General features: G+C 57.1%; 4 protein-coding genes across 11 annotated transcripts; 1 reads left to right on the top strand and 3 right to left on the bottom strand.

Annotated features, from left to right (window-relative positions):
• Positions 1-759: 759 nt before the first annotated feature.
• Positions 760-9433, bottom strand: MTA2 (metastasis associated 1 family member 2). Its single transcript, XM_081534788.1, has 18 exons — positions 9027-9433; positions 8214-8281; positions 7738-7831; positions 5780-5897; positions 5586-5649; positions 5285-5402; positions 4906-5008; positions 4613-4712; positions 4248-4436; positions 4070-4144; positions 3883-3941; positions 3627-3724; positions 3378-3517; positions 2893-3121; positions 2478-2567; positions 2042-2160; positions 1808-1950; positions 760-1588 (listed from the first exon to the last, which is right to left on the bottom strand). The coding sequence occupies exons 1-18, from the start codon at positions 9052-9054 to the stop codon at positions 1423-1425; spliced, it is 2001 nt and encodes a 666-aa protein (XP_081390914.1). The 5' UTR covers positions 9055-9433; the 3' UTR covers positions 760-1422.
• A 391-nt stretch (positions 9434-9824) lies between these two features.
• EML3 (EMAP like 3) lies at positions 9825-19153 on the bottom strand. Of its 7 annotated transcripts, none has more exons than XR_014066888.1 (22): positions 18810-19153; positions 17804-17975; positions 17451-17711; positions 17246-17356; positions 16164-16231; positions 15875-15998; positions 15490-15660; positions 15227-15296; positions 15029-15139; positions 14693-14788; positions 14186-14341; positions 13882-14023; positions 13313-13464; positions 13101-13226; positions 12885-13016; positions 12357-12424; positions 11726-11814; positions 11557-11654; positions 11354-11430; positions 10762-10860; positions 10347-10477; positions 9825-10264 (listed from the first exon to the last, which is right to left on the bottom strand). XR_014066888.1 is itself a non-coding variant. In XM_081534780.1 (22 exons), exons 1-22 carry the CDS (start codon positions 18829-18831, stop codon positions 10061-10063), a joined length of 2691 nt encoding a protein of 896 aa, XP_081390906.1. In that variant the 5' UTR covers positions 18832-19153; the 3' UTR covers positions 9825-10060. The 7 variants fall into 7 exon arrangements, 4 of the variants coding, with proteins under 4 accessions (XP_081390906.1, XP_081390909.1, XP_081390908.1 ...); XR_014066889.1 differs by having other exon boundaries at positions 17451-17708; XR_014066890.1 differs by having other exon boundaries at positions 13110-13226; positions 17451-17708.
• Positions 19154-19456: 303 nt separating this feature from the next.
• On the top strand, positions 19457-21479 carry ROM1 (retinal outer segment membrane protein 1). Its single transcript, XM_081534791.1, has 3 exons — positions 19457-20271; positions 20624-20870; positions 20973-21479. The coding sequence occupies exons 1-3, from the start codon at positions 19682-19684 to the stop codon at positions 21189-21191; spliced, it is 1056 nt and encodes a 351-aa protein (XP_081390917.1). The 5' UTR covers positions 19457-19681; the 3' UTR covers positions 21192-21479.
• A 147-nt stretch (positions 21480-21626) lies between these two features.
• Positions 21627-26243, bottom strand: B3GAT3 (beta-1,3-glucuronyltransferase 3). 2 transcript variants are annotated; one of them, XM_081534778.1, is made up of 5 exons: positions 26138-26243; positions 24825-24999; positions 23139-23499; positions 22685-22975; positions 21627-22094 (listed from the first exon to the last, which is right to left on the bottom strand). In XM_081534778.1, exons 1-5 carry the CDS (start codon positions 26217-26219, stop codon positions 21996-21998), a joined length of 1008 nt encoding a protein of 335 aa, XP_081390904.1. In that variant the 5' UTR covers positions 26220-26243; the 3' UTR covers positions 21627-21995. The 2 variants fall into 2 exon arrangements, with proteins under 2 accessions (XP_081390904.1, XP_081390905.1); XM_081534779.1 differs by having other exon boundaries at positions 24825-24963.
• Positions 26244-26550: the final 307 nt, after the last annotated feature.

Genomic DNA, 26550 nt, shown 5'->3' with positions numbered 1-26550 from the left:
CTAAACTTGAGGTAAGTCTGCTGCTTAGGCCTTTCCCCATCTCTAAAGAAAGTGCTCAAGGAGCACAGAGTAGGCTTATTTCTCCTAAGGTGCTCCTCCCGTTGGAACCAGCTCGTGTCTAATCTGTCTTCACAACCCCAAAAGGCAGGAAACACAGGGGGGACCTCAATATCAAGGTAGTTGCTGAGGCTGGCCTTGGGGATCCTTGAAGTAGCACAAAAGTAGGTGGCATGATCCTCCAGTACCCTCCAAAGTGGACTACATCCAGCTCTGGCCTCTAGCAACTCCCAGAATCCCTTCAGTAAAAAGAAGAGAGTAAGAGTTGGGAAATAAAGAAGCAACTAGACACACACACACCCTCCTATAGAAGCCACTAGTCAATTTTAGAACCGGTGCATCCCAACTGTTTTAATGAAGCTGGGCCAAGATGGTGCTGGGCTGCAGCACTGTAGGGAGCTGGGGAGCAGTCTGTACTCCACAGGAAAGCAAAATGGGGGCAAGCCACCTGTCCAGGCTATATATCCCATAAAGCTGTTCCCAGAGCAAGCCCCATCTGCACCTTCTCTATTGTGGTTTGTCCTTTATTTTCCCAGTCCAAGACATACACCCCAACACATCTACACACACCCTCCTATAGAAGCCACCAGACACACACACGCACACACACACACCCTCCTATAGAAGTCACCAGACACACACACTCTACTATAGAAGCCAACACACACACACAGAGCAGAGAATAGCTGAGCCAGGAGGAGCTGAAGAAAACAGCTTTTTATTTGTTACTATAAGAACCAATTACAGAGTCCGAGGTTAAAAAAACAGACAAAAGGTCTTTATTTCTGAGAACTGGCGTACAAAAGGCAGAAGGGACAAGGGGAGGGAGGGAAAGAGCGAGCATAGGCTGGGACTGATACCAGCTTAGGGGCCTCAAACTCCAATTAGGAAAGTCCGGACACCGGACGGCAAGAGAAACCCCCAATTAGGAAAAAAAAAAAAAAAGACATGGCAGTCATGGCAGTGCACGCCCCCCTCCCCCAACCAGATACCACCACCTGATATGTTTCCTCTTCCCCTCCCCCATCCCCTTTCACAAAGGGAGGCAAAATTTTTAAAAAATTAAAAAACCCTCCCCCCAAAACTGTCCAAGACAACTGTGGGTCCTACCCCCCAAAACAGGCTAGGTTCCCACAGTGAGCCAAGTTCCTGCAGTCTGCCCTCCATCACCAGACATGGAGAGGCATTAGAAGGGGACAAGCCTCCAAGTGCTAACACCAGAGGGCGCCTGACCCCTCCAAGGACACACTCATTTGCTCCCTCCCTCCTTCACTCCTCATTCCCTTTGATACTAGAGGGAAGGGAGACCAGGTGCCCTGTGCACCCACCCTCTAGCTTTCAGCCCACCTCCCTTCCCCACAGTGCTCAATCTTCCAGGACAATGGGCTCATTGGTGCTGGCAGGATGTGACGATGGAGGAAGAGGGACCGGAGGCCGCACTGCCATCAGCGGTGGCTTCACCTTCAAGGGCAAATTGGGCCTGCGGGCAGCTCTCCGCATTTCCAGGTGGGTCAGAGCCTTCCGCAGGGCTCTGGCCGGCAAGAGAAGAGGCAGCAAAAAACCCAAAGTCCGTCAAGGTGAAACTCCACATTCCACTACAATTCCACCTTCCAGCCCATCTTTTCCTAGCATCCCCCCCTGCAACCCAGTCTTCGGGGAGCTGGTCTTACTCAGATACTCCTATTTCCTTTCCCATACCCACCAATCTGGGTTGTTGACCTCTCGGCCCCTCCCATGACGGGCTCCCTACCTGGTGTCTTTTGTGGCCACAAACACCACAGGATTGGGTGCATCAGCTGGGTTGAGTTTCTGACGCTTGGCTGCTGGCTGTGAGCTTGAGCGAATCCCTGAGGCCAGAGGCCTTCCATTGGCAGAGAAAGGAACTCCTGCCATCTGGAAAAAGGTGGGGCCACACAATGAGAGAGGGGACTCCCAGACACCTATCAGATATAAAAGCCCACCCAACTCCACTTGGCCTACTCACGGTCTCATAGGCCCGCTTCACCATGATCCCCCCCAGTCCACGGTTCTGAGTCAGCTGATTTCTGTTGATTGGTGTCTTGGTACCCCGAGGTGTTTTTGGTTTCATAGGTGCCTGGGCCACTGTCAGAAAAAAATTAAAAGAAACTTTAGAGAACGTTCACACTTTCCCTATGAATACCTGAAAGTAGTGATCAAAGAGGAGTCTGACAAGTAATTAGCAGTATTTCAAAAGTCACATATGAATATGTTCTTATCAATCAGTATGCAATTATACTGGATAGCTTCTGAGAAGAACATTTTTATCCTACAAAAGTACAGTTAAGACTAAACCTCTTTGGACTCAGGGGGAAAGAAGGTCTTGATAATAAAAGCCAAACACCACCTAGCAGCTCCCCATCCTAACCCCACCTGGAGTCATTTAGCTCTCCATCCCTTACCCAGATCTTTGACAATAGCTGCCAGGGGCAGCCGCACCAGAGGGTGAATCTTCAGTGGAGTCTTGGCAGCCTTAGGAAGTCGAATGGAGCCTGGAGAACAAAGATGGGCGCTTTTGAAGGACCATCACTATTCAGGTCTCTTCTGGGGCCAGGAACCATGTCTTTTTGTTTTGGTCGCAGCATGCAGGATCTTAGATCTTAGTTCCCTAACCAGGAATTGAACCTGTACCCCCTGCATTGGGAGCGTGGAGTCTTAGCCCCTGTACCACCAGGGAAGTCCCAAGGAACCGTGTCTAATCTCCTAACAAATCCTTGCGGCCTACTACCCCTGCTGTCCTTAAACACCCAGAGAAAACACTGGTCTCTGGCCACAGCAACCCCGAACCTGCCACCAGCCCAACACTCCTGCCCTTACACTCTGCCTTGATGGCGTTGGCATTGATAGGGGCATAGGGTCGTCGGGCAGCCCTCCTCGGCTGTAACAGGTCCCTGCACATGCGTCTGGCAAGACGGGTCAGCTTTGTGGTCTGGAGCAGGAATGTTTGCCTGTTCTTAGCCAGCAGCTTGGCCCGGTTGGCGCTGGTTGTATAGGGGGAGAGACTTTGGGCTTCTGGTCTGGACAAATGACCCCTCGAGTGTGGCTCCTGGAAGGACATAGGATAAAGGGAAAACACAGTCAGTCATCAAGGCTCCCTTCTTCCATTGTCAGCAGAGGGTTTATTCCCGCCTGATTTCTTTGTTGCTGCCCTGACCACCTGGCTCCCCAACCACTACCAAGTACCACCCCCACTACCCCCAGTCAAGCCATCACCTTACTGGAGCTGGGTGTTTTGGCCTTCGCCTAAAGCTCACATCAATTAGCTTACTGCTCTCCCCAACCTGCCCCTCATCCATCCTTACTGTGTTGCCCCGAGCAGCCCCCTCAAGCTGAGTTGGGGTCTTCAGTCCCCCATACTTCTTCCAGTAGATCCAACAAGAAGCACAGAGGCGGCACTGCATGTTGGGTGGGCCCCAGGCGTACCACTGGGCAGACTGTGTGGCTGTGGGAGCATGGAGAGGAGAAAATGGTCAGGAGGTAAATGCCACTTGAGCCTCTCAGGCAAACACCCCACTCACCCCCGGCATCCCTTATCCCTCACTGGAACTCACTGTGGCAACTCTCACAAGTCAGGCCCTTTTGGAATCCAGCCCCATTCATGCCAGGTTTTGAGCCCACAGAGATTATCTGGTTAGGGTTTGGTTTGGTGCTAATGGGAGAGAAACCAGAAACTGGTCAAGGAAAGACTTCCCCTTTGTCCCCATAATAATTTGCCCCCATCTCCTGCGCACCCCCCATCACTTAGGAAAGCACAGGTTAGGGGCAGAGAAAGGAAACATACCAGTCTCCCCTACCCATCATACTTACTAGGTAGGGATGTAGACTTGTTTTAGTTTGCTGTCTGCTTCAGCAGCTTTCAATCTTTTCTGCAGGAAGGAGAAAAAGAAAAAAGGATCAGAGCATCTCAGCGGGGGGTGGGGGTGGGGTGTCATCAACTTCAAAGGCAGAGGTGAGCAGGGGGCCTCTGGTCCAGTCTCCCCAGCCCAGACCTTACCTGTTGAATGTATCGGTCTGTGGTTTTCCACATGTAATAAAACTGAACTATGCTGGCCAGTGACTTCCAGGGTAGCTGAAGAGACGGAGGGAAGAAGGGTGAGCTGGGATCTGGCCCCAGAGCCTGGTTCCCTCATCTGCCACCTCTTCCACCTCTCCTCCTAGCTCCAGCCACTTACAAAGTCCTGGCGAATATCATTGAAATCCTTCCCGTACTTCTCCAGGGCCTCTTCAAACAGCATGGCCTCTGAGGCTGACCATTCCTCCATCTCATCCCGACACAACACTGGCCCGCCCTGGGGCACCAGGGTCGACATGGCCTTAGCCAGGTCATAGCCATTCCTCTGCAACGTATCCATTGCGTGAAACTACAGGAAAGGTGGGAAGCAATACTGATGACCTGAAACTCTCAGCACTCTCCCCTGCTGCTCTTTAAGTACTCCGCCCCCCCACCTCAGAGATAACCTCCTCCCTGCAGAGTCCCGAGGCTCTGCAGGTCCCCACAAAACACAGCCTACCCAACTACCCACCAACTTTTGCTCACCAGGGTGATATCTCGGGAGGCAGCGGCTGCACTCATGTGCAGGCTTGGCTGCCGAATGGAGCTGCTGCAATCTAGGGCTCTTGCGAAGGTCCCCACAGCTCTAAGGGAGAGAGTGAGAAGTCAGGGAAAGAAGAAAGTCCGAGTGGGCTGAGGAACCAAGCCAGATGAGGGGGAAAAAAAAAAAAAGGACAACACCCAGGCCAAAAATAATTAAAGTCCATCTCTTAAGAACATGACTCAGAACTATGTCCACACCGCCCACAGCCCATCTTCCCCATCCACCCACCCCTCACCGGGCCACCACAAGAAACTGATCAATCTGCCGGTCTGTGAGAGGGTTGTCTGGATCCCAGACTTTCATCTCCATCTTCTGTTGGTTCCGATTATCAGATTCTCCTGGGGAGTGGGGAAATGGTATTATCCAGGAGAAAAACAGGTGTCTTGACACAATAACACCTCATTTCCTCCTTGGATTGTATTGGCCACCTTAACTCTCAGACTTCTCTTCCCAGTGTGCCCATCTGCCTTTCAGGTTCCTAAGGTCCCATTCTGCTCGGGTCGTTAACACAGAGCCACGCAGACTGGGCACCACACAAAGCCAAGGACCACCACTCAGAGACTTTGATCTTAAGATATCCCAGTGGTCATAACCCAGTCTCTCCTGCTGCATACCCTCTGCCAGGCGATCTGGGATCTCAGCTTGGTATTTGCAACCAACTCGGATCTCTCCCTGATCAGCTAGAAGTGTCTTCTGCATAGGGTCAAACACCAGTGAGTAAAAAAAGCAGTCCTGGAGACAGAAAGAGAGAAGGTAAGTGGGGCAGCAGTCCTCGTAGGCAGGGGGCACAGGGGTTATCCGGAGTTCCCAAGATAGGCAGCCTATCAACCTGTACCTCATCCCAGTCAGACTTCCTTCCTGCCTTTTGGGGCAATACCCACTTCCCTCCCTCTTCTCCCAACACCTCTTTCTCACCTCCTTTTCCAGGTACTGGCTCAGGATATCTGTCTCATTCAAGAGGGTCACACTGCATTTCCCCCTACAGGAGAGAGGTCAGAAAACCCTGGGTGAGCTCATTTCCTCTGCGCGGCATCTCCCACACACCAGCCCCTCCTCTCCACCTTCTAAATAAGTGCATGCAAGCCACAGTGGCCCTGACTGTCCCATACCTTATGTGGGTGGCTGGTAATGATTCGAATTGCCGAGAAAGAAAAAGTTCTCGGTGCTTCAGTTGATGTCGTTGCTGTTCCGACACCCCTGGCTGCTTCGATTCTTCCTCAAACTCCCCTGGGAGATTTAGGAGGAAGAAAGCAAGTCAGAAACTAATTCAGAAAGAAGCCACCTTAAAAACTCTAACCCAGGGAAAATATTTAATGTTTTCCTCACATTCCCCAGGCACCTGCCTTCCATATCCTTACCACACCACCCTTACCTCTTAGCCCTCCCCTGTCGCCATCACAGGTGCTCCCAACTCTTCATCACTAATGAGCGCTCTTATGGAAGAGCTGCTCAGGGTACAAGAGGCTTCCCAGGTGGCTCAGGGGTAAAGAATCTGCCTGCCAATCAATGCAGGAGACAGGGTTGGATCCCTGGGTGGGGAAGAAACCCTGGAGAAGGAAATGGCAACCTGCTCCCAGTAGTCTTGCTTGGGAAATCCCGTGGACAGAGGAGCTGGCAGGCTACGTTCATGGGGTCACAAAGAGTCAGACACAACTGAGCAACTGAACACATACACGCTGAGAGTACAAGGCTGCCACAGAAACACACACCAAACCCAGATGCCAATGCTCAGATACCACTCATATAGCACAAATCTGCCCACACCAGGCCCAGCAAGAATATCGCACTTGTCTCTTTCTTGCTAAACTAACCTGGGGTCCAGAAATTCAGTGAAAATAAATAAATGCATCACACAAGATTGTGTTTACCAGTTCCTCTGAAAATTTCAGGAGACTCTGCTCTTAAACATTACATGCAACCCTAACTCCCTTGTTTTCTACTTGGCTAATAATAGTTTGTTTTGGGGGCTTGCAAGGACAGTACCTCTCAAGCCAGTGCCAACACCTTCCTCCCTAAGGAGCTGCAACTTGCCCTGAAACCTTAGTGGAAAGGGTTAACTTGGTTGGGTGCCAACCAAACAGGGAGGGGGCAGAAGAGCCACAGGCCCAGGCTCATTGGTGCATTGTTCCCAACCTCAAGGAGAAGGGGGGGGCAGGGGTGTGTAGTAGGCTCCACCCCTTGCCTGTGTGCTCCGGAAACCCTGTGCTAAGGCAAGGGGGACCACACCCCCCACAGCCTTTCCGATTGGACAAGACCAAGGTCAGCCCCTGCCAGACAGGGCTGGAAACCCCAGAGGGCCAGAGAACTTGGTCGGCCCAGGTCCACGTTAACCCCTTCACGCCCAATGCTCAAAGAAGACTAAAAAAAGGAAAATAATTTAGAAACGAAGGACGAGAAGAAGGGGAAAGAAAGCCAAAGCAGGAAAGGAAAAAGAAACTAATGAAAACGGAAGACTGTGTATCTAAAATGAAGATGAAAGCATCAAGAGAAGCAGGATAGGCTGAAAAGAAAAGGGAAAGATGTAAAATGGAGTACAGAGGAAGCTAGTGTAGATGAGAATAGGAGGAAAAGTGCAAGAAAATGTTTCTGGCTTCCTATTTCCTCCCATCAGTGTAGCCTTACCACCCCATGATCACACCAAAAACCTGCTTTCCTGTTATGCAGACTTCTTAGTACAGTCTCTTCTCTTCACCTGACCTTCGCAGTCACCACCTATTATCCCAACATAACCGAAACTGTCCCCCCAGAGGTCTGCTTCTCTAAAGTGCTTCCTCATCCCTGATTTAAATACTATCATCTCTTTTACATACACCATTCACAAAGGCAAACTCACAAATACACACTCACACACAGGCCAAATTCTGGCTTTCCTTATCATGGCCTCTCCACCTTGCTTCTAACCCAACATGTAAAAACAGGCCTCGCTCTGCAAACCAGGCACTTCCCACCCCCAAACTCACCCCTGCCTTGGGCATGCTACAGGAGAACACCTGCAGGGACATGCCCAGGCTTCAGATCATGGGCAGGGGGAGACAGGGAAACTGGGGGTGGGAACAAAGACACTCACTGGCATTACTATCAGCCAGGCTGTTGAGGCTACTAGAAATGTCCCTCCGCCGGAAAAGGCACACAACCTTTGCCTCCACGTTTCCATTTGCAGTCTAAGGAGAGAAAAAACGGTGGTGAAAACTAATCATTTGAAAGTGGAAATGCATAAAGAAGAGACGAACATCAGTGAACAAGTTTCTAAAGAATGTAAGAAAAACTCAAGAAATTATGAATCAAGAGATTCACATTTAAAGACAGACTTTCAAATCTCTTTCCTTGGCCCCCCAAAAAACAGAACAGTAAAGTTCCCCCTAAGCTCTCAATAGCCTTTCCTGAATGCGTGGAATGAATGAATGAATGAATGAATATGAATGGGTACTTAGGACAGGGTTTGTGTTATCTCCGTCTCTCATTCACCTGAAGTTACAGATCTCTGAAAAAAGAAGACGGAGGCTGTGGGGGGTGGGGGGAGTGGCGGGCCTCTGCTCCACTCACCTTGTTGAGCTCTTCAATCCTTCTAACCAGGTAAGGATTGCTAGAGGAGTTCTCAAAATAGACGTAATCTGTAGGAGGGGGTGGGGAAGAACCGGGAAGATCAGAGGAGTAGATGGGAGAGTCTAGCACCAGAGTGGGAGGAGCGAAAGGAGGCCTGAGTAGACCAAAAGGAGATAAGGGTCTAGGTAGAGAGGACGCTGAAATGTGGAAGTGTACAGGCTAGCAGAAAATAATGGAGGGACGTTCCACCCTCCAACCCTAATCACCCAGTTCTTAAATCAGATCCTCCGCTCAAAAGTGAGCCTTAAGGAGGAGACAAGAAGCAGGGGGTTCCCCAGCAGTCCCCACAACTCAGCGATGGGAGTTGCATCCCGGTCTCGGTCAAGCGAGCAATTGTTCACTCCTGCGCAGGGCCCCCACCTTTGCGAACCGAGGCGCACAATAACGCCTGGGAAGAGGAAACCTCCCGGCCGCTCCCCCGTTGGTGGCCAAGCAGTCGCCCCTGCCCTTCGCGCCCCCTGCCTGCCCTGTCAGCCCCTTTGGAACCACTTTCGCAAGCCCACTCCACGACCCCGGCGGCCCGGACACTGCCCGGAGAGTGCCGTCGGGCTGCTCGCAGCCTCCCCGGGAGTCTCGGAGCCCGGCCGCGTAGCGATCCCCGCGCCCTCGCTCCCCATGCTCCCGGTTCCGGTTCCGGTCCGCGCTCGGGACCACGCCGCCCCAGACGCGGTTCCCCGCGCCGCTGGGAGCCGAGTCTCTCAGACCCCAGCGCCCAACCTCTCCCGCCCCGAGCCCCGAACACCCGGTACTCACCCCCCACTCGGTACATGTTGGCCGCCATGGCCGTTCCCGCCGCCGCCTCCGGCCGCACAAAGGAGTCCGGGAGGCTCCCGAGGGCAGGACTCGAAGCGAAGCCCTGAGCGCTGGGCCAGCGCTTCGCAGAAGTCTCAGTCGGGCCCGCGCAGCCGGCGCCTCCGCAGCCTCAGCCGTCGCGGCTCATCCCGGCCCGCGCTGTCGTCGCCGCCGCCTCTATAGCCTCACGCCCGGGACGCCGAGACCGGAGCCGGTCCGCTCGGCTTCTTCCGGAACGAGCTCGGATCCCGCCGGACCGGAGACAGGCTGCAGCTACCTCCGCCCTCGCCGACCCCACCAGACGTTGGACTCTGAGGGCCGCCGCGAAGACTTGCCGGCCCGCCTCGGGGTTCGCCTCCTTCCGGAACACCTTCGGCGAATCCGGAGAACAAGGCCCAGCGTTCGGCTCCGGTCGGAGAGCAAGACCGCAAAGCTCGGCTACTTCCGGAAGAAGTTCGGCTCCCTCCGGCCAACCGCGGCCCGGCACTCGGCTATTTCCGTTGCGGATTGGCCCCCGCCTCCGAGGGCGGGTAGAGGAGTTGGGCTTAACTCTCTCCTAGCTGGAGTCTTGCAGCTCCGCCTGCGGCCGCGAAAGACTCGAAGCGCCTATGCGCTTCGCAGTTATTTGCAAGCGGCTTTGCCTGTTATTTGCATGGAAAGTCCACCCTCCCTCACCTTTTCCGCATTCCCCTTTGCCTTCCTCCCCACCCCCATTAAAGCCCCGTGGCGCCCAGCCGCGCCCCACAAAAGGACCGGGAGGCGACTTTGCTTTTGGTTTATTGCCCCTCAGCAGGCAGCGGGAGTCAGGGCCCAGGCTGGGGCTGCCCGGCTCAGCCAGCGGGTCTATACAGTGTGTGCAGGGGTGCCGTTCGCCCCCTCGGGGGAAATGCGCTTTTGGGAATGTCTCGAAGTCGAGGGACAGGGTCGACCCGGTCCTGGGGGATTTGGGTGGGCAGGGCCACACTGCAGGGCCGGTGGGTCCCGTCCGGCAGGGGTCAGACGTCAAGAGAGGAGGCAGGGGACAGGGAAGGGGTTCGAGAGGGTGTGGTGGGCACCGGTCCCGTGCCCCCAGCGCCCAACACTCGCCACTGGAAAATGCTGGCGTCCTTGCCGCCCAGCGAGATGAGGTGCGAGTCGTCGTGCGTGAACCGGACGCTGGTCACGTGGCTGCCGTGACCACCGTACACGAGGCTCGGCGCCTGGGCCGGAGAGAAGGTGGAGCTGCAGCGGCCGCGGGACCCCGGCCGCCCGCCCGGCCCCGGAGGCCCCGGGAGGCCTCACCTTGGCGCGCGCGCACGGGTACTGGAAGAGGTGCACTTTGCAGAAGTCGTCGGCAACGGCCACGACGCGCTCGTTGTGGGAACGGCACAGGGAGTTGATGTCGGTTCCATCCGAGCCATCTGGCCACACGCCTATCACAGCAGCCGGCCTCAGGCGGACCTCCCCGCCCCCACCCGCGGTCCAGAGCTGCACCATTTCCCCCCCAGCTCAGGCAGCCCGGCCACCCACCCACCACGTTCCAGGCAATCCTTCCCAGTCCCAAGGGCCGGCTGGGGGGCGGGGTGCCCTCTTGGGCTGGATCTGCCCGTTTCTTGACGTCTACCCGCTACACATGTGAGCATTCCGAGGCCCAGGCAGGCTGCGCCCTGTCCCCCTACACTCCCGCAAGGTTCCACGGCCCTGTGCCCCTGCTCACCGTAGACATGGAAGCCCAGCACGCAGGTGTAGGTGGCCCACTCCCGGTCTCGGCTCTCATACCGATTCCTCAGCAGCTTACAGCCTCCAGCCACGTCCCCTGGGGAGAGGGAGCCCTCCCAGCTCAGTTCTCACTCTGCCCTCCATGGGGAGGATGACATGGGAGGCCAAATTGGAAAGACTGGCTTGAGGCCACGGCATGTGATCTGGTCAGGGTGGTAGCCCTCAGCCCAGGGCAAAACCCAGCCCCTTGTGCTTCCTGAGTTCTCATCTGAAGTTCTCCTCTCTAGATAAGTCAACCCCTCCACACCTGTCCTGAGAAACTTTTCCAAAACAATCTTTTTCCTAGTACCTTTTTCAACTCTCTTGAGGCCTGGTGGGAACAAGACATGGTGTTAAACTGTGTGTGTGGTTTTTCTGTCCAAATGACATTTCTCCTGTGTGTATAAACTCATCTCCAACCCCTATCTGACTGCCCCTCTACTGGGAGCTCCCCCACATTTCCTTCATCCCCTCCCAACCAAGAGCCCACACACATAAATAAAACCCACCCCAATTCCCCTCTCCTCATGCCCTCCCCTACTGTCACTCACAGTAAAGGATCTCATAGTCCCCAGAATTGGACATGATGAAGTTCCCATCCTTGGACCAATCAAGGTGAGTGATGAAGCTGGAGTGACCCTGGGAGCAAGGGTCAAGAGACTAAAAATGCAGCCACCATTTCCTACCCCCCCCCAAGAAGGGCATTAGTTTACCTGCTATGGCAATGCCCCACCCTCCACCCCAGCTTCCTCACCACACAGCGGCCAAAACGGCTGGACTTGGCACCATCACTGGAAACGCTATAGATGTAGATCATGTTGTCATGGGAACCGATGGCCAGGTACAACCCATCTACAAAGACAGTCACTCAGAGAGGGAAGGGCCAGGGATAAGTCTAGGTCCGGGGTGGAGGTGGCTCCCACCTGGGCTGTACCGGACCACTGAGAGCTGCTCATTGCCATCGGTGATGTCAGACACGATCTCTCTGGTCTCTGTGTCCAAAACCAGCCACCTGGAAGGAAAGGAGGTGGAAAACAGGTGTGAGGATACCTGTCCCAAGCAGGGTGGGAGTTGGCAAGTCAAGAGAGCCTCAGAGGCACCAAAAGAAACGCTATGATACAGACAGGGAGGTTGCCATTGCATTCATATGCTGGGAAGCGGGAAGGGGCTAACAGCAGATAAAAGCTGAGGGGCTCCTGATACCTTCCGAAAAAGAGTCCAAGGGCCCAAAGACAGGGCTCTGTGGATTCTGTAAGCTTGTCACTTCCCTGTGTTACTTTCCCTTATGCCCCGCCCATCCCTGCTGCTCCTCTATCCGGAGCTGCCACCTCCTCCACTCCCAGAGGAGGGGGAGTGGACGGGGGAGGGTGTGATGACAGCTGCCACAGGAGAGCAAGGGAGACCCAGGCTGCAGGGAAAAGCACTGAGGAGTGGGAGGATGCAGTTGGGGCTCCTGAACAGGCAGCGATTACAATCCTCCATCGCCCCCCCATTACCAGAAACCCTTCCCATACCTCCTGCTTTCCCCTCCCAGGAGTTCTGGCTCCCTCTCACCTCCCTGTGTTCAGTCCTACGGCCACAACTGCCCCACTGGGGTGGAAGTCAGCACAGAGACCAGTCTCCTGGGAGGGGGGAGAAGGTGAATTCAAGAAGATGCCTTTTGAGTGAGGGAACTAAGATGGATACTTTGTCATCTTGATAACAACGGCAAAGCCTCCCCTCTTCCAAGGAGGAGAGGGACAGGAGACCTGGGATGGCAGGCAGGGCGCCTCTGGAGCCTAAACAGAGGTGCTACTCAAAACACTTAGCCACCAGAACTGACACCCCCAGCTGTGCCAGAGATTAACCATCAGTTGCTGGCTCAAGAGGTCTAGGGGTTGGGAGGCAGACAGTATTCAGGGTATTCAGGGACACTGGCACCATCAGTACAGAAAAATAAATATTTTAGCAGCAGTACAGTCACACCAGTACAAGGTGGCTGCCTTTGGGAGCAAAAGGGAAGCGGATGTTGGGGAAGGAGTGGTGGCCACAGAAGTCACGGTGAGTGTGACAGCAAGGATCCCGGGACACAGAGCTCTCTACCTTGAGGTCGATGCTCCAGGCCAGCGCATGGCCCTCCCCGTCCCAGAGGCAGAGCTGCCGGTCATGGCCACAGGTGAGGAATCGGTTCTGGAAGGGATGTGTGCAGAGCCCCCAGAGCTCATCCGTGTGACCCTGCAGCGGAGAACAGGCTGTCATCTCTGCCCCTCCCCTACAGCTCTTCCCTCCCTGCTCCCCGAAACCCTTGACCCCCCCAACCTGGATTACAGGGGAGAAGCCCTGGGCCAGATCTCCCCGCAGCAACGCATTCTTCGTGGTGCCCACCAGCAGCTCAGAGCCAGGCCCCTCTGCAATGGCCCGCACGGCCCCAAAGTGTTCAGGAATCTGCAGGGGGCGGGTGGGCAAAATGTCAGGGTCCCCTTGCCTGTTCCTCATCCCCCTCCTTCCCTTGACCCCAGGCCAGCCGTCACCTCCGCCTCCTGAAGGGCCACCAACCCGGGCCCCCACTGGACCAGCCGGCGGTCCCGCCCACCACCACTCAGCACAGTTCCGTCCCGCCGGAGGCACAAGGCGAAGATGGAACCTTCATGAGCGTGGGCCTGGGCCACAATCCCATAGGTCTCTGTTGGCAAAGTCCGGGTGGTCATACTTGTAGGGTGCAGGAAAGGAGGGAACAAGAGCAGCCTAGGCGGTCACAATAGAGTAATAACTCCCAGTTGCTGAGTGCCCACAGAATGCTGTCTCTGATCCTTGTCTCTTCTCCCCAGTTTACAGACTGAACAACCAAGGTTCAAAGTGAGATAACTTCCTAAAGGCCAGAACTAGAGGTGAACCCAGGACCTGGCGGACTCCAAAACCCCAGCCCCCTCCCTTTGCCATGCTCCCCACTACCCTTCTATTCTGGCCGCCTAGAGAGCCCCAGCTTCTGACAGAGCCCATCAACTCCCCAGGTAAAAGGATGGGAAATCCTCTCCTCTGTCTTCACAGACCCTCTGGGGAACTAGCCTTCCATCCAGTACTAGCCACCCCCATCACGTACCTTTGGCCCCGCCCCTGCCTGGGGTCCTGGAATCTGAGAGGCTCCGCCCCCAGGTGAGGATGTTCCCCTCTGAGTCCCCAGTGAGAATGTCTCCATCCGGGAGGAACACAAAGCAGGTGATAAACTTGGGCTTCTTGTATTTCTAGGGGCGAGGCGAGCAGAGAGCAGAGGTCAAAGGGTAAGGCAAAGACTACAAGTCACGGGACCACTGGGAGTTGGGTAGCATTAGGATCTATAGTACTCAGACCAATGCTTTCATCTGCACTCTGCCTTCCCCCGCATCCTGCACCCATCCACGCCTCACCCCAAAGACACCCTGTTTCCTGGTGAGGGTCCCGTTCCCAGGAACCCCTGTTCCACCATTCCAGTTCCAGAAGTGGACATGGGATTTCCCACTGGTGATGATGCTGCTGCTGTCACGAGGGTTGAAGCCAACGGCGAGGACTGAGTCATTTGTACTCTGAAGGGAAGATACTAGATTCAGCCACCCCAAGCCCTGTACACCTTCATTCTACCAGACTCTCTTCAATTGGCACCCTGACGACTGGTCTACTGAGGTCCAGAACCCTCAGGACAACCCTTCCTCCAAGGCCCTGGTCCCCTAAGAGCGCCATTCTCAGTCACTCACTAATGCCTAACACATTGTCCCTCATGAGGTCAGAACCTCTGTGTCTCCACTTCACAGCCTCAGAGAGGCTAGGAGGCTTGCTCCAGGGGACCTGGCCAGAAGGGAGGTTCGTGTTTGGGAAGTTTGGAGCTCTCTGCACCCCCACCATGCCCAGCGCTCCGCCAGGCCCCCTGGACACCTCACCTTGATCTCAGCCAGCTTCGTGCCCCGGCTGCAGTCCCACACTGACAGCATGTGCTCATTGGAATCATCCACCACACAGAGGAAAGCGCCCTGATCCTGAGGATGGAGGACACACCGGAGGGGCCGAGTGAGGCCTGGTGGTCACGGGGTTCATGGTCTAAATTAGGCGAGGGGCGCCATGACAGGCTGAGAGAGCAGAAGGGGCCACATGTCTCTTAGGAGAACCAGCTGGGCGGGGCTCAGGAAGGCCAGGATTTCTGAGGCTTCCTGGTGAAGTACAAGAAGGGGGTTCCCAGACAAGGAAATGGGGGCCTCGAGGCGCCAAGGCCAGCTTACCGCAACTGAAAAGGCCAGGGCCCCCACACCCCGCTCGAAGGCCCCCAGTCCGATCTCCTGCAGCTTCAGCAGTGTCTCGGAGTCCCAGACGTGAACCACAGGCTGCAGGGGCTGGTGGAGGAGAAGGAGTCAGGGGCGTAAAGGAGGGCCAGGCCGGGATCCCACCCTGTCTGCTGTGGTGCTTGACCGTGGCCTTACCTTTCCATCTTTATCCACGCCGGCTGTCTGTCCTGAGGCTACACGCACACCATCGGGGTGAACAGCCAGGCTAAGTGGGGGAGGAGACACTCTAGGGAAGGGGGTCGGTCTCTCAAGACCACCCAGGACACCGTCCCTGGGCTTGCAAAGGAGCAGGCCCACTCTCCTCTCCTGCTTCTCCACATCCACCCAAGACCCTCTTTCTGCCAAGCCCGCCATCCCCACGCCTTGAGCTGCCCACTCCCCAGCCCTCAGACCCTTACCATCGAACGCAGTCCGTGTGCCCCCGGTAATGTCTCTGGCCACCACCTCCAGGGCCCCCAGGGCCTCCCCCGGGCCGGTACAGCACCACCACACAGGCGATAAAGTAGACCACCTCCCCAGAGCGCAGCACAAACAGATTAGAGCGGGAGTCACGACCCCGGTACCCATACCTGGAGTGGGGATCACGGTCAAGGAAAGGGCTGGATCAAGGGCACAGTGAGGAAAAGGGAGAAAGACAGAGCTCCAACCAGCAGCACCACTGGCAGAGGATAGAAGGGGAGGATTCAGAGGTCTTGCAGATGGAGAAAACCATCAAAAAGCAGGGGGCAAGGAGGTTCCATGATGGGAAGGGTGGTTGCCAGGGGGTTGAAGGGGGCAGGATACACCCAGTCAAGGCTGAGGGTCTCCGGGGGTGGGCCGCTGGGCAGCTCCTCCACGCTGCGGATGCCGGACGGGATGTACATGGTAATGGGGCGGCCTCGGAGGAACATCTTCACTGAGATGCCTTCTACAGAGAAAAGGAGCAGGTGTCAACCACCATCCTTCAGCTTCCCGTCTAGGAAAGTCAGGGCAGAGCTCCAGCCACCATACCTCACAGCTCCCCCGCAAACAGCTCCTGGGGCTGTAGCCCCAACCCCATCAGCCAAGTTCTTCCAGATCCCTCTGGACATACCTAAATTGTAATTGCTCCTCCGAGAGCCAGGTCCCCCGGGGCTGGAGAGGGGGTCTTTTCCCCCACGGCTGTTGGGCAGAGAGAAAAGCACAGGGACTGCGGTCAGGTCCCAAGACACAACTGAGGAGGGGCAGGACACAAGAAAGGAGATCACCCTAGAGATCACAGTCACCTCTGCACGCTTTAAGTTTGTATCGTGAGCAGCGAGGGCTCTGGAGTAGATGGGCCCCCATGTAAGGAGTGAGAAGACCGAGACTAAATGGGCCAAGCATGGCTGTAAGAGGCAGTGTGGGGTGACACTTTCCTCCAGACCACCAGGCTTCTGCCTATCAACCTTTTCATTTCTCCATCTGTAAAATGGGCCCATAGTGACTCCAGAAGGTCCATCAGCCCTGCCTTTCAGGGATCTGAGAGGTCAGCAGGAAAGTCCTTATCTCTCAAGGGGAAAGTGACAGGTGAATTCCAGAGATCACTGTCCTTAGAGGATAATAAGATGACAATCTCTCTTCCAAGAATAAAGGAGAGGCCAAGGATAGGGTGAGAATGAACACTCAGGTGTCCTGGAGCCTGTACACACTCTGAGACAATCCACTGGGATATCCCTCTTGCTCTCTAAAGTGTAGTAGGCTGGGGTGGAGGAAGAGAGCTGAATTCTGAGGAGAGGCACCCATGGGAACCATGAACACTTTTGGAAAACCCTCTTGGGATGCTGTGATACGGTGGAGAGGGCAGAGGCAACTGGAGTCAGAAAGACTGGGTTGAAATCCTGGCTCTAGCTTTGTGACCCCAGGCAAATGACTTACCCTCTCTGAGCCTGCTTCCTCACCTGGCCAATGAACAGCATGAGACCACCTACCCCCCAAGGATGTCGTGGGGACTGAATGAGATGGAGGAGGTCGAGGGGTTGGCACAGTGCCGGGTACACAGCAGGCGCCCCAGGAGCGCTTGTTCCTTTCTTCCTGTTGGGCAATGAGGCCCCCCACCCCACCCAGGGAAGCCAGGTGAGGGATGCGGAAAGTCCAGAACCTGAGCCTGGGGTGGGGTGGGGTCGGGGGTGGGGCGGGCGGGGGAGCCTCGCCCACCTCTCTGTGCTCCCTGACCGCAATAACAGGTTGGCCGAGGAAGCTGCCTTCCGGGAGAGTTTCTGGCGAGGCCGCTCTGAGGGGGATGAGGAGGAAGAATTTCTCCGTGGCCTGGGCAGAGCACAGAGAGCAGGTGAACGTCATTCCCTCCACTCGGGCTCCCCTATCCGCCCTCCCCTCCCAGCCTCGGCCACAGGACACTTACGTGTCAGTGCGCTGTGGGGGCTGAGCCAGCCTGAGGATCCCTGGGGGGCCGGGGGAGCCCGTGCCACTGCTGCTGCTGCCCCCTCCTTCAGACTGGGTCCCGCTAGGTTCTTCACTGCCCCCCGGAGGGGCTGGGGGCCCGTTGCTCAGCCCGGGGGGGCCAGGGGATGGTTCCACCTCCACCTCTGCTTCCGTCTGGGTGCCTCGGCTCACCAAGGAGGGGCTGCATGTGGGTGGCAGTCCTGGGGGGACTGCGGGGCTGCTGGGGAGACATGCATCAACCTGATGGCCCTAGAGGCCCCAGCGAGGAAGAGGAGGAGGAGGAGGAGGAGGAGGGTGTGACCACATGCATACCTGTCCCTCGGAGGGCCCGGGGTGCCAGGGTCCTGCAGGGAGGCGGGGGGCACCTGCAGCCGCAGCAGGCGAAGAGCTTCTGCCAAGGCTGCCTTCACCAGCTCCATCTCCTTCTCCTGCACCTGAAGCCGCCGGCTCAAGGACTGCAGGGCCTCCTGAGCAGGGCCCTCACCTGGGAAAGGGGCAAGAAGCAGTCAGCATGTCCCCCCCAATACACCTGGGGAAAGGTTTGAGGGGATTCTCTCTCCCCCTAACTTTGCATCTGTCCAATAGGACTGCCCCCTCCAAGCAACTCCAGGCTTGGAAGCGCTCCCAGAGGGGAGGAGACGGTGGGAAAAGGATCAAGGGCCTCCTTCTGGCAGGGCAGGCGAGGAACCTGGCAGAGCTCCCTTCCTGCTGCCTGTCCCAGCCTCCGCAAAGACAGGGAGTACCATGGAGTACCAGAGGGGAAATATGGAGTTCTGCCGAGGAACGTGGGAACCACAGACGGAGGCGCAGTGCTGGGTGAGGGACGACAGGGCCCAGCCCAGAGTAACCGCAGGACTCCCGGGAAGGCAGAGAAACTGCGAGGGAGTACCAGGATTGAAGCGGGGAACTCAAGAGTCCAGTCATCCTGAGGACTCATTAGAGAAGAGGTCCGGAGTGACAGGAGAGGGTTAGCAGCGGAGAGCAGAGGTCCCAGCGCAGGTTCCAGGGTAACAGAGGGAGTCAGGAGTAAAAAGACCCAACAAAGCAAGGAAAGAGGCCCAGGGTAACACAGGAGGTACGGAAACTTTGGAGGAGCCCAGAGTAACACGGGGGGCAGGATGGCGTTGGGGAAGTCCGAAATGACAGTTGGAGGACCCAAGTAACTAGGGGGAGCGGCCTGAGGAACAGTGGAGGATGCTCGGAGCCCCTGGGGCCAAGGAGCACGCGGGGACGCCCGGGACAGCCGTCGGGCAATGGCAGCGCCAGACCGGCCGGCGCTCCGGGAAGGGGCACGCCGCCCGCCCCGCCCCGTACTCACCGGGCCCCCCGGCCCCGTCCATCCGGCCCCCGGCTTGCTCCGAGCGGCGGCGGCGGAGGAGGAGGCGTCTAAGCCGCGGGGGCCATGGCCAGGGAGAGGGGAAGGGGAAGCACCCTGGGGCGCGCGCGCGAGGGAGCCGAGCCACCCCCCCGGGGGCGCTGTCGGGCGCGGGCAAAGGGCCTGGAGGGGGCGCTGTGGGGAGGGGGCCGCAGGCTCTGGGGCTCGCCGGGGCCTCGGACTCTCCCGGGGCCGCTCTCGGCTCCCGGGGGTGGGGTGGCGGGGCCGTCCCGGGCCCCAGCGCCGCAGCACAAACAGGCCCCGGACGCGGAGCCGCCAGGAAGCGCGGGAGGGGGGGCGGGACGAGGGGGGGGCCGGGCCGCCTGGTAACCCCTCCCTGTCCGGGCCTCGCGGCTCGTTACGGGGGCGGGGCCAACCCTCTGACCCTCACCCCCCACGCCCTGGGTACCCTCCGGCCACCGCCCTCCAGGCCCTTCCGGGATCCTGGCCCTCAGACTCCCTGGGGACCCGGGAAGGAGCGCGGGCCCGGAGGTCTCCGCCCCTAGCCCCTAGCCTCTGGGGGTCAGAACCGACCAGCCCCTCCCCACTTCCGCGAGGGGGCAGAGGCGGGGTCACGAAATCGGCCCTTTGCCCGGGGGCGGGGCTTTCCCTCAGGGGCAAAGCCTAGGCATCCTGAATTGGGACTGGCTGGGGACCCAGGCGGCGGGTTATTAAGGCTGTGGCGGGAGGATGCCCAGGGTATTGGGGTCAGGGTGGCATTAGCCCAGCTCAAGCCGGGCCGGGCTGACGCAGCATCCTGCTTCGGCCAACCCCAGCCCCTGACAGCTCTGCTGTCCCTCGGGCAGAGATGGGAGATGGCGCCGGTGCTGCCCCTGGTCCTGCCCCTCCAGCCCCGCATCCGTCTGGCGCAGGGGCTCTGGCTCCTCTCCTGGCTGCTTGTGCTGGTCGGTGGCCTCACCCTCCTCTGTAGCGGGCACCTCCTGGTTCAGCTGTGGCACCTTGGCACCTTCTTGGCTCCCTCCTGCCCATTCTCTGCCCTGCCCCAGGTTGCTTTGGCGGCCAGTGCAGTGGCTCTGGGCACAGGACTGGTGGGTTCAGGAGCTAGCCGGGCCAGTCTGGATGCAGAACAATACCCTCCCTGGCGAGGGGTCCTGGGCCCACTGCTGGTGGCTGGCACAGCAGGGGGCGGGGGGCTCCTGGTCCTCGCCCTGGGACTAGCCCTGGCTTTACCTGGGACTCTGGACACAGGACTGGAGGAGGGCCTGGGGTCTGCCTTGGCTCACTACAAGGACACAGAGGTGCCCGGACGCTGTCAAGCCAAACGGCTGTTGGATGAGCTGCAGCTGAGGTACCACTGCTGCGGGCTTCGTGGCTACAAGGACTGGTTTGGAATCCAGTGGGTCAGCAACCGTTACCTGGATCCCAGTGACCACGACGTGGTTGAGTGAGTGATTTGCTTCTCCCCTCCTTCTCCTCTTCCTTCTTCTCTTTCCTTGAAACCCCACCTTACCCAGATAAGCAATAATTCATCTAGTGGTTGAGGGAATGGGGCAACAGCTGTGTGATCCAGGGCATGGTACCAAACTGTTCTGGGCCCATGTGTCTGTAAACTGGAGATGATAAAACTACCATCTTACGGAGCTGTTGTAAAGATAAGTGAATTACCCCTGCCTGGCATAGTAAAGCAGTTGGTAAATGTTTCCCTCGTTTTGCCCTTCTCAACTCCTGTGCCCTGCAGCTTCTCCCCCAGGCCTCTATCTCCAGATATCCTAACACCCCTGCCCCTCCCTTTGCAGCCGGATCCAGAGCAATGTGGAAGGCCTGTATCTGATTGATGGGGTCCCTTTCTCCTGCTGTAATCCCCACTCACCCAGACCTTGCCTGCAAAGCCAGCTCTCAGACCCCCACGCCCACCCCCTCTTTGATCCCCGACAGCCCAACCTCAACCTCTGGTCCCAAGGATGCCACGAGGTGCTGCTAGGGCACCTGCAGGGGCTGGCAAGCACACTGGGCAACATGCTGGCTGTTACCTTCCTGCTGCAGGTGAGTCGGCAGAGAGTCTGAGGCCTCCTCACCGTCTGCAACCCAGAGGCCCCTGGAACTGCTGACCCTCGCTGACCTCTTGCCTCTTACTTCCCCCCACAGACTCTGGTACTTCTGGGCCTGCGGTACCTGCAGACGGCACTGGAGGGGCTTGGAGGAGTCATTGATGGGGAGGGAGAGGCCCAGGGCTACCTCTTTCCTGCTGGGCTGAAAGACATGCTGAAAACAGCTTGGCTACAGGGAACGGGGGCCCACAGGCCAGCACCTGGGGAGGCCCCACCAGAAGAGGAACCTCCCAAGGAGGGTCTACCTGAGGCCTAGAGCTTAAAGTGGGGATAGGGGTGGGGGGAAGGGAGGGATGGGCAAGACTGGAAAGCTCACAACTCCTTATAGACTCCCTGTGAGGGAGGGGGGAATCTGGGATTAGAGGGTTAAGGATAGTCAGTGAGCTGGACTGGGGTAGGAGGGAAAATCAGGTGTCCTAGGGCCTAGCCCATGGCCAGAACCACCAGGGAACAGAAAAGAAACAAAACCAAGGTGGTGGAAATGACATGGGAAGGCCTGGAGGCTGCTTCTGGTGCACAGACTCAATAAAGCTTTTGGACTGAAGCTCCTAATCTTTCTCTTCAAGGGGGTGGGGGGCCCTGAAAGAACTGATTTCCATCTGATCGAGAAGCCAGGTGCCAAAGGTTTTGACCCTGGTAAGAATCAAATGCAAGAACCTGATGTGGGAAGTGAAGGAACACAGAGGCCCCACCAGGTTGAGAGTTTTTATTCTGGAGGTAGGAGGGGGGAGGTCAGCATGCTCAGGTGGGGAGGTCCAGCCCAGCTCCTCCAGCCCCCCCAGCGCATGCCCAGCCCCAATAAGTTACCCAGTGACTCAGCTGCCCTCCCTCCTGAGTCTGTCTGTTTTCTGCTCCGCCCCAGACAGGGCCAGTCTGGCTCAACAGGAGGGCTGTTTGTCCCTAGCCTGTGGGCAGTGCCACATGGCAGGCCAGGGGAGGGGCGGAGGGGCCGCTCCTGGCTCTGAGGGGTCAGGACTTGGAAAACCACATCCTGGGCGGGCCAGGGGCCCAGTCCCACAGCTCTGTGCCTGGTGAGCTGGGGGGCAGGGTAAGGCCGCCATCACACCTCGACAGCTGGGTCTGAGCCTCGGCCCTGCCGCTGCAGCTGCTCCTCCTGCTTCATCTTGGGCTTCTCTGTCCGTGTGTGCCACACCAGAACCTGTCCGGGGAGATTTCAGTTAGAACTGGGCCCAGCCTCAGCCAAGCCTCTGGGGCACTCAGTATAGAATGGATCCTTCCACCTCCTGGACACACACCATGTTGGCTGCCAAGTATGAAGGGCAGGGTGAGGGGGAGGCTTTAGTGCCTCTGAAAGTCAAAGTGTCAGTCGCTCAGTCATTTCCAACTCTGCGACCCCCATGGGCTGTAGCCTACCAGGCTCCTCTTTCCATGGAATTCTCTAGGCTGGAATACTGGAGCTGGTTGCCATTCCCTTCTCCAAGAGATCTTCCTGACCCAGGGATCGAACCCAGGTCTCCTGCATTGCAGGTAGATTCTTTACCATCTGAGCCACAAGGGAAGCCAGTGCCTCTGAAACGGGGCTTAATCCCTTACCCACTCTCTGTCTCAGGGGTGCCAGGAGACCACTTTCCTTCTCTGACTTCCCCTTCAGTAGAGTAAGCAAGCTCTGCAGGGTCTCTCCTTGTTCAAACACCCATCCTCGATCCTGCTCCGCAGGGCCTCATTCTACTTCTCCCACCTCCTGTCCATCCCAGAACCGGGTTTCTATGCCCACCTCCATCCCCTTACCCGAGTGCAGTTGGCAGCCCGTGGCTCCAGGTCCTTGGGATCTACAAGGTGACTCAGGAGACTGCTCTCCAGATGGCCCCGAGGAGCAGTAGCATCAAACTGGGCATTGGGTTTAGCCAATAGCAAAGACAGGGCGACCGCAAATCCCGCCATATCCACCGGGAAGGGCCTGTTGGGTTCCCAGGCCGTGTGGAAACCGACAACCCGGCCATCCTGTACGCGAGGGCCCTCGAATCGAAGGCCGCCCACTAGCCCCACAGGCCACACTGAGACACCACGGGTCCAGCGCATCTATCAGAAGTCGGGAAAGAAGAGACAGACAGGAAGTGGCCCAGAGGAAGAGGAGTAGCAGCAAGGACCACTTGAGTCACTCTGCCCCACCACACCCCACCCAGGGAAAAGGATGAAGCGGGTCCCACCGGGCCTGCTTCCCCAGCCCCGTCCCAGTGCTCACCTCCTCAAAGAGTTCCCGGCTGTAGGTGTTGTCATCGTCAGCAAAGTACACGACTCCCCGGGTACCTGGTGGGGGTGGGTCCTTCTCTCCCCCAACAGCACCCCCTCCGCTCCGGAGCCAGTCCAGGGCCCTGTTCCGTTGCTCTACACCTCGGGGCCGAACCCAGCCTGGCTCACCCTCCCGGAGACGCTGGGCCTTGGGGGTGAGGACCGCCAGGTGTGTGAAAAGGAGGCCAGAGGCAGCCAGCAGCCCCGAGACCAATGGGGTGGGGCCCTCAGCATCCTCCACCAGCAGCCAGTGCAGCCGGGGCACCAGGCTCAGGGTCTGGGACAGCCGCACCAGCTCCGCCTTCTGCACCAACCTGCAGGGGGCAAGATGCAGGAGGGAAAGGGGTGGCCACCATTTGCCCACTCCAGCAGGTACGTATGTCTTCTTCTGGGCCACTCCTAGCACCCTCATGACATTTCCCTGACCAGCACCCAAACTCCCTGCTCTTTTTTTTTGGCTGAATAGCTCAGCTTGTAAGATCTTGGGTCCCTAATCAGGGACGGTACCCGTGCCCCCTGAAGTGGAAGCGCAGAGGCCTAACCACTGGACCAGCAGGGAATTCCCTCACCTGCCCTGTTATGTTCATTTTTATGTTTTTGGCCATGCTGCATGGCATGTGGGACCTTAGTTCCCCAACCAGGGATTGAACCTGTGCCCCTTGCATTGACAGCGTAGTCTTAACCACTGGACTAACAGAGAAGTCCAAGTCTCCTTTTGATTTCCGGTTCTGTAGACAATACAAAACTGGAGTCTGTGGTGGGAGAGTCTTCTAGACACTGTCTCCTGATGTCTGTCATTGCTGGGCAGAGGGCAGTGCCTTCTTAGGCCAAAATGATTTAACCAAGATCATCCCTGAGTCTCTTGTAAGTTTCTTTGTCCTTCAGATGGGCCTGCCCGCCCCAGGGTTGGCAGTGTGTGCATGGAGAGGGGAGAGTCTTAAGATGCCTAGCCTAGGTGGGCCAGCCATCTGATTCCAGGCAGATGTCAGCAAGCCCTTTTAGCTCCTTTCAAAACCACATTCCCCAGTTGGTTTGTATCACTAACAAAGCTACATTTTATTTAAAAAAAAAGAACACACTTAGCAGAGTGTGGAGCAGAGAGTAAACACACTAAATAACAGCTGGTGTAACTATTTCTAGACCACAGTATGACTGTATGGCCAAGTCCTTCTCTACATTAATCAAGGGGTTCTCAAACTTCCTCACCAAAGGTTCCCTAAGGAGACAGAGTGAACTCCCTTGGCAAGTTCAGAATTTCTTTGAAACTTTATTGTTGTATCTTAAAATTTCTCAGGAATTTTTTACACTGCTTCATGGCACATCCCTGTCTATATCCTTTATCTTTGGCCACGCCACGTGGCATGTGGGATCCTAGAGCTCCAGACCAGGTATTGAACCTGTGCTCCCCACGATGGCAGCCCAGAGTCTCAACCACCAGACTACCAGGGAAGTCCTCCCGTCTATTGTAATAGAAAAAAAAACAATTTCCCCAAGATCTCTGAGTAATGATGTGGTTCATTTAGCCTGACATTTGGCAGTGCCTTAGCCTGAGGAACATCCCCTTGCCCAGTGCCTCCTGAAACTCATCATCGACCCCAGCCTCTTGGTCCATGCGGAGACAGGTAGTCAGAGCCCATACCTGGCATAGGTGGGGGTGACAACATAGATAGTAGGCGGGGCCTCAGGTTCAGGGGGCTGGGCAGGGGCAGGGCGTGGGCGACGCAGATCGGCTTGCAGCTGGGAAATCCTCAGATCCTTCTGCCGAAGCTGCTCCGTTGCTGCCCGCAGGGGAGAGAGGCAGTCACATGGCTGGCCTGGTCCCAGGAAACAGGGATGGGGGCAGAGAACCACAGGATGTTCAGCATCCCAAAGGGCCATTAAGCTTCCTGTTCAACTAGCCAACTCGGGGCTCTCCTTACACTTCTCTAACAGCTTTTCTACACCTAGGGTGGTGAGGAACTCGCTGCCTTAATTAGCAGCGTCTCTCCAACTTTAACAATTCCATCCATTACAATTTTCATGTGTCTATTAAGCTGATCACCTGCCTCCATCCTTTCTACCTGCTGGGCCTAATTTTGCCTTCTGGAAGCATAACAAACAGTTGATCTCCTAAAATAGGGCAGTCTTTCAAATACCTGAGAATCATGCAGTGGCCCAGTCTCTAAATCCCTGCATAAGAGGCAGGGTTCAATCTGTTCCGTTGGCTGTGTGACCAAAGACTCATTAAATTCATTGATTCCATCACTGGATAAATATTTATTGAATGCTCCTCCTGGGAGGCACTGCCTTAGGTGCCCGGGCTGCAGCAGGAAACCAAACAGACATGGTCCCTGCCCTCATGGAGGTTTCAGTTTAGTGGAGGAGCTGGACACTAAGCAAAGAAACAAATTAATAAAATTATTAGAAACTGTGGTAAGGGCTATGAAGGAAATAAATAGGAGGGAGACTTAAAAGAGAACCCAGAGTAAGAAGAGTGACTTTTAGCTAAGGTCGTCAAGGAAGGCCTCTGTGAGGCAGTGACATGTGAGCGAGCTGAGACCTGAAGGAGAAAGAGGCAGATGGAGAAGAGCTGGGAGAAAAGCACTACAGGCAGAGGAGACAGGTTAAGTGCTTGACAGCTACGAGCGTGGGGTTTTCGAGAAACTGTCATGAAGCCAGTGTGCCTGGAGCAGAGCGAGCGAAAGGGATGGGGACACGGGGTTAGAGAGGCAGACGGCGGCGGGATCACGCGGGGCCTGGCAGGCTCTGGGAAGGAGTCTGATTTCGCCCGAGGTGCGGCGGGCAGCCGCGGTGCGTTCTGGAGAGGGGACTGCGCCCGGGGGTCGCAGAGGGGCTGTCGGAGGACCGAGCCGGATGAATGGGGTCTGCGCGGGGCTTCATCCCCAGGGCGGGATGCACAGCGGCGGGATGCCCTTCGGCCGACTCGGCGCACCCCCGCCCCGCCCCGCTCACCGAGCTGCACCAGCGCGTAGAGGAGGCCGGCGATCGACACCAGGAAGTAGGCGAGGAACACGTTCTTCAGCTTCAGCTTCATGGCCGCGCCGCCGCCGCCGCCGGGGCAGGCGGGGTCCGGCGGGGACAAGAGGTTCCCGCCCCCCGCCCGCCCGCCAGTCTGAAAACCCCGCCCCTGCAGCGGCCCCGCCCCGTGCCCCGCCCTCCTCACACTCGTCTCGAGCGGCTCCCGGGAGCTAGCGCTGGCAGTGCCCGTCTGGGCCCACTTCCGGTCAGTCTGCACACCCCCTTCGCTCTGGGTAATTTCCGGTCCCATTGCCTAGTTCTGGGAACCACGGGAGTGGGTGACGTCATATCCGGCGTGTCAAGCGCGCGTGGCCGGTGGTCAGGAGCCAGGTAAGGTAACGTGGGAG

The sequence above is a fragment of the Giraffa tippelskirchi genome, chromosome 10, assembly GCF_054371585.1.
Source record: "Giraffa tippelskirchi isolate mGirTip1 chromosome 10, T2T-mGirTip1v1.2.pri, whole genome shotgun sequence".
NCBI classification, from domain to species: Eukaryota; Metazoa; Chordata; class Mammalia; order Artiodactyla; family Giraffidae; genus Giraffa; species Giraffa tippelskirchi.
This window is presented reverse-complemented; position numbering and strand designations above follow the sequence as displayed.

What these genes read in the sequence shown, in the direction of transcription:
- MTA2 (XM_081534788.1), bottom strand. Translation starts at nt 9,054, where the DNA reads ATGGCGGCCAACATGTACCGAGTGGGGG. An exon ending in CCCAGATCGCCTGGCAGAGG is followed by an intron (nt 5,009 to 5,284) that starts GTATGCAGCAGG and finishes CCCACTCCCCAG; the next exon opens with GAGAATCTGATAATCGGAAC. An exon ending in GACTTGTGAGAGTTGCCACA is followed by an intron (nt 3,518 to 3,626) that starts GTGAGTTCCAGT and finishes ATGCTCCCACAG; the next exon opens with CCACACAGTCTGCCCAGTGG.
- EML3 (XM_081534780.1), bottom strand. Translation starts at nt 18,831, where the DNA reads ATGGACGGGGCCGGGGGGCCCG. An exon ending in CCGGGCCCTCCGAGGGACAG is followed by an intron (nt 17,712 to 17,803) that starts GTATGCATGTGG and finishes ATGTCTCCCCAG; the next exon opens with CAGCCCCGCAGTCCCCCCAG. An exon ending in ACCCGTGCGCGCGCGCCAAG is followed by an intron (nt 10,265 to 10,346) that starts GTGAGGCCTCCC and finishes TCTCCGGCCCAG; the next exon opens with GCGCCGAGCCTCGTGTACGG.
- ROM1 (XM_081534791.1), top strand. Translation starts at nt 19,682, where the DNA reads ATGGCGCCGGTGCTGCCCCTGGTCCTGCCCCTCCAGCCCCGCATCCGT. An exon ending in AGTGACCACGACGTGGTTGA is followed by an intron (nt 20,272 to 20,623) that starts GTGAGTGATTTG and finishes CTCCCTTTGCAG; the next exon opens with CCGGATCCAGAGCAATGTGG. An exon ending in CTGTTACCTTCCTGCTGCAG is followed by an intron (nt 20,871 to 20,972) that starts GTGAGTCGGCAG and finishes TTCCCCCCACAG; the next exon opens with ACTCTGGTACTTCTGGGCCT.
- B3GAT3 (XM_081534778.1), bottom strand. Translation starts at nt 26,219, where the DNA reads ATGAAGCTGAAGCTGAAGAACGTGTTCCTCGCCTACTTCCTGGTGTCG. An exon ending in GTCACCCCCACCTATGCCAG is followed by an intron (nt 23,500 to 24,824) that starts GTATGGGCTCTG and finishes TGCCCCCTGCAG; the next exon opens with GTTGGTGCAGAAGGCGGAGC. An exon ending in GCCGGGAACTCTTTGAGGAG is followed by an intron (nt 22,976 to 23,138) that starts GTGAGCACTGGG and finishes GACTTCTGATAG; the next exon opens with ATGCGCTGGACCCGTGGTGT.